General features: G+C 33.8%; 1 protein-coding gene across 1 annotated transcript in view; it reads right to left on the bottom strand.

Annotated features, from left to right (window-relative positions):
* Positions 1-532: 532 nt before the first annotated feature.
* The window catches only part of LOC113079799 (collagen alpha-1(XXIV) chain-like), a gene marked incomplete at its 3' end in the record, with an annotated part of 73,362 nt that continues 60,936 nt past the window's right edge, over positions 533-12,958 (bottom strand). Inside the window, exons 32-47 of the mRNA XM_026252022.1 lie at positions 10,409-10,462; positions 8,528-8,581; positions 8,125-8,178; positions 7,470-7,523; positions 6,890-6,943; positions 6,128-6,235; positions 5,915-5,968; positions 5,515-5,622; positions 4,530-4,583; positions 4,163-4,216; positions 3,976-4,032; positions 3,788-3,841; positions 3,518-3,571; positions 3,055-3,108; positions 2,002-2,055; positions 533-641 (exon numbers count right to left, since the gene is read on the bottom strand). Coding sequence (XP_026107807.1) covers positions 533-641; positions 2,002-2,055; positions 3,055-3,108; positions 3,518-3,571; positions 3,788-3,841; positions 3,976-4,032; positions 4,163-4,216; positions 4,530-4,583; positions 5,515-5,622; positions 5,915-5,968; positions 6,128-6,235; positions 6,890-6,943; positions 7,470-7,523; positions 8,125-8,178; positions 8,528-8,581; positions 10,409-10,462 — 1,030 coding nt within the window. The remainder of the gene's footprint in view (positions 642-2,001; positions 2,056-3,054; positions 3,109-3,517; positions 3,572-3,787; positions 3,842-3,975; positions 4,033-4,162; positions 4,217-4,529; positions 4,584-5,514; positions 5,623-5,914; positions 5,969-6,127; positions 6,236-6,889; positions 6,944-7,469; positions 7,524-8,124; positions 8,179-8,527; positions 8,582-10,408; positions 10,463-12,958) is intronic.

Here is a 12,958-nt window from a genome sequence, read left to right on the forward strand (position 1 = left end):
CTTAAAACTAAGACTTTTAAAACTAAAAACAAATAAATTATAACTTAAGGCAATGTCTAATTTTCATTCAGTTGAAACTGAAAACAACAACAAAGAAAAATAATAAAATATAACAGACTTAAACATTTCTCATTTTCCATTTAGTTTAAGTTGAAGTACTAAAATTACATAAACTAAAATACATTTATAAAAATCTACACTGAAAATGGAAAACAGAAAATATAAAAAACAAATTCAAAATAGATGCGAAAACTATAATAGTATATTAATGATACTAAAATAACAAAGTTAAACATCAGCAGCCTCATTTAATTCAGCGCCTTGCCATTGCTTTGTAATTATTTGGGAAATTTACTATCAATTTCTCCTATATATTTTTTTCAGTGTGCATAAACGGCACACAAGTTTTAACATAATTGCATTTTTATTCAAGGTTTGAATATGAGATTTTATGGAATGCTTTAGAATAGAGTTCAGAAAGATTCTCAGAATGATGTTTTAGTAGCACATGGAAAGGTTGTTTCACACTCACTGTTTGGCCTTTGGATCCAGGCGGACCTGGAAAACCAGGAAGACCGGGAAGGCCCGTCGGATCCCGGATACCCGTCCGTCCCTCTGGGCCCCGGCAAACCAACCAGACCCTAAAAGACATTCAGAGAGAGTCACATGACCACAACAACATCAGAGGCTCTTTAAACAGATCATTAACACTTAAAAAAAACAAGCCATCATAAATTATTTCTGGTTTGTGGAACAGACACACAAAGATAATTTTACATGGAAATTGCAATAATATTTGTTACACCACTTAAATCATATTTATGCCTAAATATAACATGTACATATTTGAATGCATATAAAATTTCCATTTCCAGTTTTACTAAATAGTAATAAATATAAATTATGAAAACAAAATGACAAATACCCATCACGTTAAGTTTATTTCATTATGTCTGAACTGTTATACAAATAAAACGGAAGTTTTACATTTAATTCACAAACAAACGTCATAGTATTTTTTGTTTAAATTTATGTAAATTTCTGTATGTCGTGGTTTTATGAATGTGTTAACATTAGGGGTGTAACGATTCATTCGTTTTCTCGATGCATCGATTACAAACCCTGACAATTCATATGCATTGATCTTGAAACATGATTTTTGAATCTTGACGGTCTAAAGCATATGCACGGTTCAATTGAAGGAAAGGTTTAATAGCTAGCCTACTATAGCATTTTATTTAGTGAAAATGAGATAAAGAAGTTTTGACACTGAAAGAGAAGTGATCTCGCTCTCATAGACGTGCCAGGCTTTATCTGCAGCTAAACTGAATAAAAGCAAAATTAACTGATCAAACATTAAAAAACACAATAAATAAATAATTTATGAATGATGCAGTGCTAATTGACATGATTTATTACAGTACAGAAACTATAAAGTAGCTATATTTTCTACCTTATTCTGTGAAGAAAATAAAAATAATTGCTAATTAAATGTAGTCTAGTATATAAAACAATCATAAAATTGCCATTAGGAAAAAAAAATATTGATTACAAACGATTGATTACTGTCCAGCAGTGTATTTAATTTCTTACAGCAAATTAAAAGTAATAAAAAAGGAAGAGAATTCCTTGTAAAAAAATTAAAAAAAAAATTAAATAAATAAAATGTATAATAATTATGATAATACATAGGCTACATACATAAAAGCTATTTTTTTAAATCTTAGCTTACATACATTTTTACGTAACCATAAAGGCTGCTGTTTATTTCGCCCCCTGACTAAGCTTTTAAAGAATTTAAGGGAAACATTTAAACAATTCTGTGAATGCTCTTAAAGAATGCAGAATCGAATCGTTTTAATCGAATCGCGTTTAATTGTGTATCGAATCACATTGAATCATTCTAAATTAGCAAATATCATTCCTGAATCGAATCGAATCGCTGCCTTCCCAAAGATTCACAGCCCTAGAAAACTTAAAACGGTGGTGTAAAATACACACCTCAGGACCTGGCTCTCCAGCGGGACCTCGGGATCCTTTCTGCCCAGCGAGTCCCTAAACACACACACATAAACTTATTCAATAGCCTTATATAATACTGTTACCTAAGAATGATTAGAGTAAACTAAAAGAATGATTTTTGCATGATGTGATAAAGAAAGCGTTTTAATCTTGTTATTCAAGCGTCTCTGAGCACACAGTTCCTTTAATGCTCAGTATAACAGAAGAAAAGGCCAAACGCACTTGTTTTTATACTAAAGATTAGTAAATAATATCGATTATTCCCTTGAAATTGTAATGCAGTTATTAATTTTCATTATCACATTTTACATTTTAATTATGTTTATACCAGTGTTTGAAACAACCGCATGCCTTATTTTTATATGAAAATAAACAAAAAACTGAAAAACCTTTATTGCTTTTCTATAGTATTAAGCCTCAGATGTCAACTACACATTGGATTGGTTTCTTCTTTGAATAAGAAAAAAGTTAAAATATGCATGCATGATATTATAATGTTATACTAACACTAAATTAAAACAATGAAAAGATAACATTAAGAAAACTACTACAGAGGAAACCTGCCATTGACTTCTGTTGTTTTTAAATACAACTATTTGTTTGCACCAGTCTTACACCAAACACTAGATTTATAAAATTCTTACTGAATTTAACTACTTTACACAATTTTTTTGTGAACTATGTGAAACAGTATCTGCATTGTCACATGACCTCGCTACACAGCATACTTATATCTTCTCGAAAATATAAAGCGCTATTTTGCATTTTAGTGCAATTTTAGAGTAAAGATGTTTAAAAAGAAAAAAAAAATAACATTTTACTGAAATTAAATTTGATATTTAAAAAGCCCTTGAACTCATCTAACTGAGACTTGTTATAGGACATGCATTTCATTGCTCTCTTGTTGATTTTGTTTGCTTCCATAATCCTCATTTGTCAAACAAGCATCTGCTAAATAACTAAATGTAATGTAATGTACATGTACAACCTATTGCAGAAATAGTATGCTAACACACTTATACACACACAAACCTGAACTCCCTTCTCGCCCTCGGGTCCTGCTTCACCAGGAAGCCCAGGAGATCCCTGGGGTTGGGGGGGAAATTAAAACATTGAGTTTTTTTATTATGCAAACAGACACTTCAGTGTTACATTCCTCTGGCCCAGAGACATGTGGCCAGAGTCCAAAATTAACCAGAGAAAAAACTGCAAGGATTGGCTTTGGTTCATCAAATTTTCCGGTAACTTAATTAGAAAAGTTATGCAACAAAAAGCTCTGCTGCAAATCCTTGTGAGCCCCTAACTAGACAGCATTTTTAAGGCATCATAGGGTGCAATTTGCATGCATCAAACACATGCAGCATGCTAAGGTGAAACTCTATTGTTAGCTGAATTTCCAGTGCACTGTTTGCATGATGCACTGGTTGCTGTCTATGTAGGTGGAGAGCAGCAGTTTTGGATGAGAGCTGCAGTGTTGGTCACACATCAGACTTACAGGAGATCCCTGCTGACCAATCGCTCCACGGGTACCTGTGACCCCTGCCTGACCCTAAAACACATATATCCAGACCAGTTAAATCTAGATTAACTGTAAGGAAAACATCTTAAAAACAATCAGCAAAAGAACACAACCGGAGTCTCCAGTGCTCAGAAAAGACACTGTTATGCTTTTATCAAGGTATTTTGAGTGATTTTTATCATGATGCTTTGTGGTTGCTTGGGTGTTTCCACAAAACATGAAATTCCTCCTTAAAGAGAGACTAACCTGATATCCATCATCTCCTGGTTCCCCACGTTCCCCTTTCTCTCCTGGAGAGCCCTATATGCACACAAACATTGATATGTTGTCTTACTTCTTCAAATACGTGATGTTATTATCACTACCTCTTTATTTAGTGATTTCAGTCAATGTGTTGGACAAAAACAGGAAGTTAAATGGAAATTAAGACCTACTGGTTCACCTAAGGGCCCGGGTGGTCCTTCCGTTTTACTGTCTTCTCCTGGATATCCCTGAAAAAACACACATATTCAGTCAAACTCAGAATCTAACACCATTCTTTTCACATATTTGCATAATAATTTAACACGTATGGCATTTAGACTGAGATTGTAATTTAAAGATCAAAATACATTGTATAACCTTTTCTCCCTTTGGTCCCGGGGGGCCTGCTGGACCTGGCTTGCCAGTGTGACCCTATGGTTAAAGAAAATAGAGAAGAAATTGATAATTTTATCGTCTAATCTAATCTAATCTAATATTATTTTGTGAATAGACCAGCTGGGTTGAATAATCGACATATATTTGGAAAATATTTTATTTTATCTTAAATTAATGATAAACATGTCTGGTTGGTCTTTGTTCGCAAAATAAATTGTGAAAGACTCCTGTATACCAAACATACACAAAAACAATAACTGAGGGGTTCACCCCCAAAACCTTCTGCAAATGTGAGTATGATTTTGTAAGCGTTCAGAAATGCATATATATTTGTATGCATCAAACTCACTGTGTAACCTTGAAGTCCCGGTTCTCCCTGAGGTCCCATAACTCCTGGTCTACCCTGAAATGTAATGAACAAAAAACACACACACACGTAAGTTAGCTTGTGTTCTGTAGTGTACTCATCATACCTCAACAAATAATCTTCTAAAAATAACCTGAGTTTCCTGTGGTGAAAAACACATTATTGGATGACGTCTTAAAAAATGACTCCTGCTGCTCATCCCATTATGGCTTCTTGGGAAAGCATTTGCTTATAAAAAAAACACTCTAAGTTTCCCTAACTACACTTGATTTTACATTTCATCGATACCGTTAAAATCATGAGGGAAAAGCGGGAGGGGGGGGGGGGGGACAAAAAAACCAGATATATCCTCTGTTTATAAAATCCGGCCTAAAACTACAGAATCAGCAGGTGCTTAACTGCAGTGTATAAGAAAAGCAGATTAGTTCCTAGAATCACTAATGGCATTAGTGTAAATCCCATCAAAAAGCTTTGGTTCAATTCCAAAACCCGCTAATTTAATTGAGCCAGTAAAAGCAGTGAATTTGAGGGTAAAATTCGTTCTCAGCATGTTAGGAAATTATCAAACTCTTGTCAGCTCATACAGAAATAATAGATCATTTTTTAAATACCTAATTACCTTTACTAACAAAACTATCCACTAACATGTCTGAACCAATCACACATTTGTACTGTAGTTGTGTGGCAAAAAAGCAACAATCTAGGGCTCCCCTCGTGTTGCAATCATAGGTAGCAGCATAATGTTGAGGTTGTGGACTCAAGCTTCAGAATAGGCCAGAATTTCCCCTTGCTAGCAAATTCAGTGCATCCATTTCTCTCATTTGGACTGTTTCGTTTGGCACTGCTATTACAGTCACTTTGTGATGTTGATGGTGAAGTTACTGCTTAATCGTCTTTGGGATTTGCACAGCCATTTCTCAAAATTAGAAAGAGTGGAGGGATGCGTTAAAAGAGAAAGCACACTAACTGCGGGTCCTCTGGTTCCACGAGCACCTTTGAGTCCTCTCTCCCCTGTCTGTCCGATTTCGCCAGGAGAGCCCATCTCTCCTAAGTGACCTGGTGACCCTTTTTCACCCTACCAAAAAGAAAGATGGAAATATCAGAGGCCAGGACTAGTTTAAATAGTTTACACGCGAAAATGACATGAAAAATGTGACTGTATTGTGAAAACACAAAGCAGAATGTGTTCCAAATAAGCCAAGGCGAAGAAGAGTACCACAGGGCTCTATTATAGGTCCGTTATATTTTGGACAAAATATTACCGATTGTGCTATGCTATTAAAATGAAATGGTACCATATATTGTTTTAATGCAATTTAATTCAATTTAGTTGCCATCTTTTTTTTTTATTCACAAATTTTGGTTACCTTCTTTCCTGGACGTCCACGGTTGCCGGGCAGACCTTGTTTGCCCTCTGGTCCCTGATGAAGAAACGAATGCTTTTACTTCACATTGTCAATACAAATTTCAGACAAAATACCCCTGCATTATCTAAACAGCTATTTGGAGAGTTTTTTTTTCAGTTACATACAACTAAATGCATTACATTATATTCACTCCGTCACTCTTTCGTCACTCACCGGGTAGCCTTTTTCCCCAGGATTTCCAGGAGGTCCTAGTGGGCCAAAGTCACCAATCTCACCCCTTTCTCCGGCTTCTCCCATTGGTCCACGGTCACCTGGCTCACCCTAAGAAATAATTACAGAATAAAAACAAACCTTAAATGAAAACTATTTTGTTTTATTTTATTTTTGCAAAAAAATTGTGGGTTTCGGTAAAATGGTTTTGGGAATCAACAAAATATGATGTTGACAATGTGTACCAAAGTGCATAAAGGGCCAACTAAAGTTACATCAGTCTGAACAATTTAGACTTTGAAATTACTAATAAATTTCACAAGAAATTTTGAAGTTGAAAGAAGTATTTTCTTGTCAAATGTACTCCAATCAACTTTGTTTTATGTAGTTATTTATATAAATTAATAAATAATAAACTACATTTTACAAGTAAATTGTCCAACTGGCCAGAAAATAGATTTCAAGGTATGTGCAACAAGACATTATACATTTCTCATCATTTTTTAAAATAAATCAATTAGAAAAATAAAATGCTTACATAGTAAAATCTCTTTTATCATTTTATTGTATTACAGGTAAAAAGGTTCAAACATAAATGCGTCCATGTAGCCCAAATGATAAAAGCATGGCACTAGCAACAGCAGTGTCATGGGTTTGATTTGCAGGAAATGCATAATAATATATATAAATGCAGTGCAACTCGTTTTGGATAAATGCATCAACCTAAATGTAAATGCTAGTACAGAATTGAATCTGGAGTCTCACCTTTGGTCCATCCTTCCCTTGATGTCCGTCCTCTCCAGGTGGCCCTGGAGGACCCTAAAACAAACAGCAACATGTTAGACCAGCAAAGCATAATTTAGAAAAGCATCATGGGATTCATTCCACACGCCATCTGAAACTGCTGCAGAAATGTGCTTATTGTTTTTTCCTATTAACCATAACAGACATTTTTATTTGTGTAAGCAAATCTGCAGTATTAGCAAGATTATGAATAAATATTTTACAGTCTGAATAACATTTATTTTTTCCCACGATGCAGTAATGAGAATCACATTTTTTCATTATCTTGGGGCGAAATAAAAGCCGGAAAAATGCAAGACAGGTTTCGTGAGATTCACTCGGGTACGACGCTGTTCCCGATGTCATAATATCCAATAACAAACACAGAGCATTGCTTGAACAATTAAAACAGAGACAAAGATGTTCAGTGTGTGTGAGACTGAGGGTCCTTCTATCAGATTCTTGACATTGCTTGGCTCACATGAGTTAAAGCAATGAAAATACACTGATGGATCACGTTTACTTGGACATTTTGGAGCAGGAATGAGGCTGGTTCACTCACTCTGATGCCCAGTTGGCCCAGTTCACCCTCTTCTCCGACAGGCCCCATGTCACCCTGGAAAAAGACAGAAAGACACAGTTGCAAATGCTAAAAGTTCTCCCTTTAATACTGTTATTATTGGTGCTTGTCAATATAAATCATCAGTTTCCATTGTATTTAATTGCAAACGGCAGCTTGGATATTCTGCTTAATCAGGATCTTTTGAGGAGCGTTTGTTTCCAGAAGCTTTACTTTCACTGTTCCTCAGCGGAGGAATGATCTTCAGAAGCCTCCAGAACATCTCACATCTTCTGAGCAGCGTTTATTTCTTTCATTTGTTATATTATTGGAGATATAGAACTACGACTGATATTTAAATCAATTTATGTGAGTATCTGCTGAACTGTTATAAAGATCTCACTGATTTACATTACAACATCTGCACCAAATTGCATATTCTTGCTTAGTTTGAGTCTCTGAATACAACTGAGCTGTTTTTCTCTTCATATTCTCACTCTGTCAGACTATATGTGTTGTAAAAGCATGATGCATCAAATATGATACTCAACATAAAAGCAAACTTTCTTATAATATTTGTATCTAAGGTTCCATTTCAATTCCCATTTCTGATTATTATTTCATGTCAGGCTTTATAGGGTTAATAGTCGTGCATCACCTTGATCCCTGGTTCACCCACAGGTCCCTGCTCTCCTTCAGGTCCTGGAGGTCCCTGTGCATGCACAAAAGAGGGGAAAACACAAAGTAGACGACAACAAGAAGTCAAAAAATCACGGACATACTCATTTATATCATATCTGAGACACAGAAATAAAGCAAAATGAAATAACATACAACATGATTTGTTTACTAAATGATTAAAATGTGCAATTATTAACGGTTCTGCAGTGCACCGTGTGTTTTTACACTCCTTAGGGTGCCTGTGATCTATATTGAATTCAACAGTATTACGTAACTTGGCACTGTAAAGAATTATCCCTCATTTAATTAGCATGTCATCGCATAATTGCGCACAGAAGAAAACCATTACACACAAATCTTCAGTTTCTTTCAGGAAGTACCTCGTGACCTTGCTCTCCATCTGGTCCTGGGTCCCCTGGAGGGCCTCTGGAGCCCTTTAAATAATCAAATAAATATTACATAAATATGAAATCATGCACAATTCCCCCTAAAACAAACAGTTTTCTCATAAACAATCTTGTTTTGATATTATAAATGATATTTACATGAATCGCCCTTGGCACTGGATGTGAAGGGATCTTATGATTACGCCTAACTAGAGGTGAATTTCACCATGCACATGTGAACAGCATTAAAGTGAGAATCCATATGTTGAAGCATGATTAGATGTGTGTTAACATGAGGACATTCAGATGCACACAGGGTCAAAGACTGGAAACACGAACCCGTAGAGACACTGTTAAACATCTTTCATCTGCTGACAGAACGGATGATTACATGTTTAGATGTAATGACATAAAACACTGGCGCTCAACGCAGGAAATGCCATGAGGATCAGCGAAACGCCTCACAAACCCTCGGAGGTCTTCACATCATGACTTACATGTGTTACACAAGAAAATCACATCACACGTGCTTGTGGAGACTATATACCACACATTTCTGAAGGTTTAGCACGTTGCTAGCCTTATGAACACAATGTGTTCAAATCCTCCAGCTGATGCAGTTTTAGATCTTTATTTTTGTTGTTTACATACAATTTGCCCTTAACTATGCCATTTTATCGCAGTCCAAAACTTTATTTAAATACATGCATTTATTTAATAGTTTACTTAATCAAACTACTTAGTTGAATTACTAGTAAGTAATCATTTTTGTTAATTGAAATGAAGCCGAAATAAAATGAAATATAAACCATAGATGACAAAATTTGAATATTAGAAGTGTTGTAGAAGTTTAAGTATTAAAAAGACTAAAATTAATTAAATAAAATTAAAGCTATATAGAAATATTAATATTAAATAATATTAAAACTTACAAACATGCTCAACAAAACTACTAAAACGTAACATGAGTTAAGTAAAAATGTAAAATAAACTACAGCCATAAGTTACAATAAAGCTATATAAATCTCAACAAAACTAAAAAATACATAAAAAATACTAAAACTTAAACAAAAATAAATCAAATCTGAAAATATATAAATTAGTTTAAATTATATATATGCACAAAATACTATAATAGTATAAAAAAAAACAATAATAATAATAAAATAACACCGAACCTGGTATTATATGTACTGCTATAAATCTGTACCATGCATAATAAGTTTTTATTTTTTTTAACAGTAAGATTAGATTGTCTTTTTTGTTGTTTATTATATATGAGCGAACAGCAGACCACGAGGATTCAATCGTTGCACCGGCAATGCTTCTATGGAAGTAAATATGATCAAAATATATAATAGGCTATATGTTTTGTTACTGTAAGTCAGAGAGCTATTTACACTGCTAAAAACCAAACAAACAAACAAAAACACAGTCTATCTTTCACCATAAAAATATAGGCTAAAACATTCTAAAGGCAAATTGCATGAATTAGAATAGTGATGTCACAAAGTGCATTATTAGTCCTTATCTCATTACTTCCTATTTTTGCACGGATTTAGTTTCTCCCTGTTGTAAACTCTAGGGACGTGAACTCTGTCGTAAGTTGATTAGTGTGCATGGATCTTAAAAATTAAATTAAATTAAATAAAAAATTAAAAGTATGCATTTAGCAGACACTTAATCCAAAGTGACTAACAGTGTATTCAGGATAACAATTTTTACCTATCATGTGTTCACAGGCAATCGAACCCAAACCTTGTGCTTGTTAATGCAATGCTCTACCACTTGAGCTACAGGAACACAGGATCTGCGCACATTTCTGTGTTAGATTGGTAAATGAAGCCCCACTGTATTTGGTGTTTTAATACTCACAGGTTCACCTGGAGGACCTTTTTCACCTGTGCTGCCGAGAGGACCTGCTTTACCCTGCAAAACACACACACACACACACACACACACACACATGGAGTCAGATTACACATTATTCAGTCAAACGTCCCATTGAACAGAAACATCACAAATGAGATCTTTATTAAAGTCATTAATTTTCTTATATGACAATTAGAATACATTTATTGCAAATATCTCCTGTGTTTCAGATGGACAAACAAAAGCCAAGTACATGGTTACTTTAGTTAAATAAAACCATACTTTTGTTTTTTACTTGAAATAAAATTAAATAAACGTTAACTAAAATAAAATCTAAATAAAAGAAAATAAACACTATTTTGTTACTTGAAATAAATGTTACCGAAAATACAATTTAAATAATATAAAATAAACCCTTTTTAACCCTTTTTAAATAATATAAAATAAACAGTTCTAGAGTTTTAGAGATCCTAATATCTTATACTCTGCTCTAATTTCTCATTAAACGATCTGAGATGCTTTTCACATTCACTTTACAGCTCTAAACTTTCATGACAACAAGTGACCCATTAATGTGTGTTTATTTTCCCAAAGCAATTTTAGGAAAAAACATCCAACACAAAACTGATACATACATGAATCCTACTGTAAATACAAGTACAGAACTAAAAACACAGGTGCTCAGACATCTCAAATACACATATAAATCACGGGTACTTTGTTAAACACATATTTTACATGTCTGATTCAGTTGTAAAACATATCTGCTTTACAGAACGGAAACGTCTGAGTTTGTTTCTATGATGGAAATATAAGCCAGCAGGGACCCACAGCCTTTCTGCTCTTATTTCCGTCTGTTTTTCTTTTCCGTCTTTATCAGACACTGATACGCTGAGAAGCAGGAACCGCTGGCTTTAACATGCACCTGTGTTATCAGAGCATTTCTCAGTGAAATCTCAGTTCCCTCAACAGTTTCCAGACTCAAAGCATCACACCACAGATGCCGCTTTAATAACATCAGCATGACCCCCTTTATCAAAAGTCATAAGTGCACTTCATTTTTCAGCAGTATATATAACTTACACAAAGATGCATTAATAAACACATTCATAAACACTTCCATATGTGACCCTCTCAACTATACCTTCACTTCACATGCTTCATATTCAATGAAACAAAGTCACGATAAATCCACTCAGGGTTTATAATTGGCTAGTTTTAATGATGATGATGAACACACTGTATTAGATCCAAATCAGTCACTAATAAGGTTTCATGCCTTAGAAGGCAGCTGATTATGCATGCAACGTATTTTACCATTTTAATATGATTATTTGAATTCTTTTGAATATTAAAATATAACAGTATTTATTTAAACAAAAATAATATTTTTGGCAACACATTGTACTATTTTTATACGATTCTTTTAATAACGGAGTATTAAAATAAAATAATAAATATTAATTTAAATATATCTGTTTTTAAATATTTACATATTTTTCTATATTAAAATAAAATAATAATATCTATATAAAATATATTTTGGCAACACATTTGACTATTTTAGTACAACTATTTTATTACCTTTGATTATTAAAAAATAGTCTATTTAAATATGAATCAGACTATTATTTTAATGTCTTTGAGTATTAAAAATATTATTTTAAACAAAAACGAATTATTGGCAATACATTTTTGAGTATTAAAATAAAATAATATAATTTATTTAAACAAATGAAAAACATTTGTGGCAACATTTCGACCATTTTAATATGAATAATAGAATTGATTTCAACAACAATAATATTGTACTTTGCTTAGATATTTTATATTTATTTTTTAAATCCAATATCACATCATAACAGCATATGATTTCTGAAGGATCATGTGACCCTGAAGACCCTGAAAATTCATATCTGATCACAGCATTAAATTACATTTTACAATACATTAAAATAGCACACAATTATTTAGAATTTTAATAATTTTTCACAATTTTACTGATTTATTTATCAAATAAATGCAGCCTTGGTAAACCGAAATAACATGAAACAGACCATTTGACATGTAAATGCTAGTGTATATTTTGCTGTTGGATGTGCTGCTAACAGTCTGTCAACATTCACCAATCACGACTGACAGTATTTGCATATAGCGCTCTGATTCACTATTATCCACTGTGATCAGTGAGGTGTATCAAATCATCACACATCTGCAGCATTAAAGCGGTGACTATCTGTATAAACATCATAAATCATCTGAGTTATGAATGAAGCCGCAACGCTTTAATGAGCCTGTGAAACACCAAACAGAACAGATGCCAAATCTTCCCGTTCAGCATCAGTCACAAGAGGATGCTGTGAGCTCGGGAGCATCAAAACCCCTCAGGCTTAAACAGACACACACCTCACACAGCAAACACACTTGTGCTTTATTACAGGAAATACACAGAGGCTTGAACAGACACATCTCAACACCCTGCTATATATGTGATGAACAGGGATTGGGATCATAAGGAGACTACACTTTACAATAAAACAAAGTAAAAATAAA

This window comes from Carassius auratus, unplaced genomic scaffold, assembly GCF_003368295.1.
Source record: "Carassius auratus strain Wakin unplaced genomic scaffold, ASM336829v1 scaf_tig00029244, whole genome shotgun sequence".
Classification (NCBI taxonomy): Eukaryota; Metazoa; Chordata; class Actinopteri; order Cypriniformes; family Cyprinidae; genus Carassius; species Carassius auratus.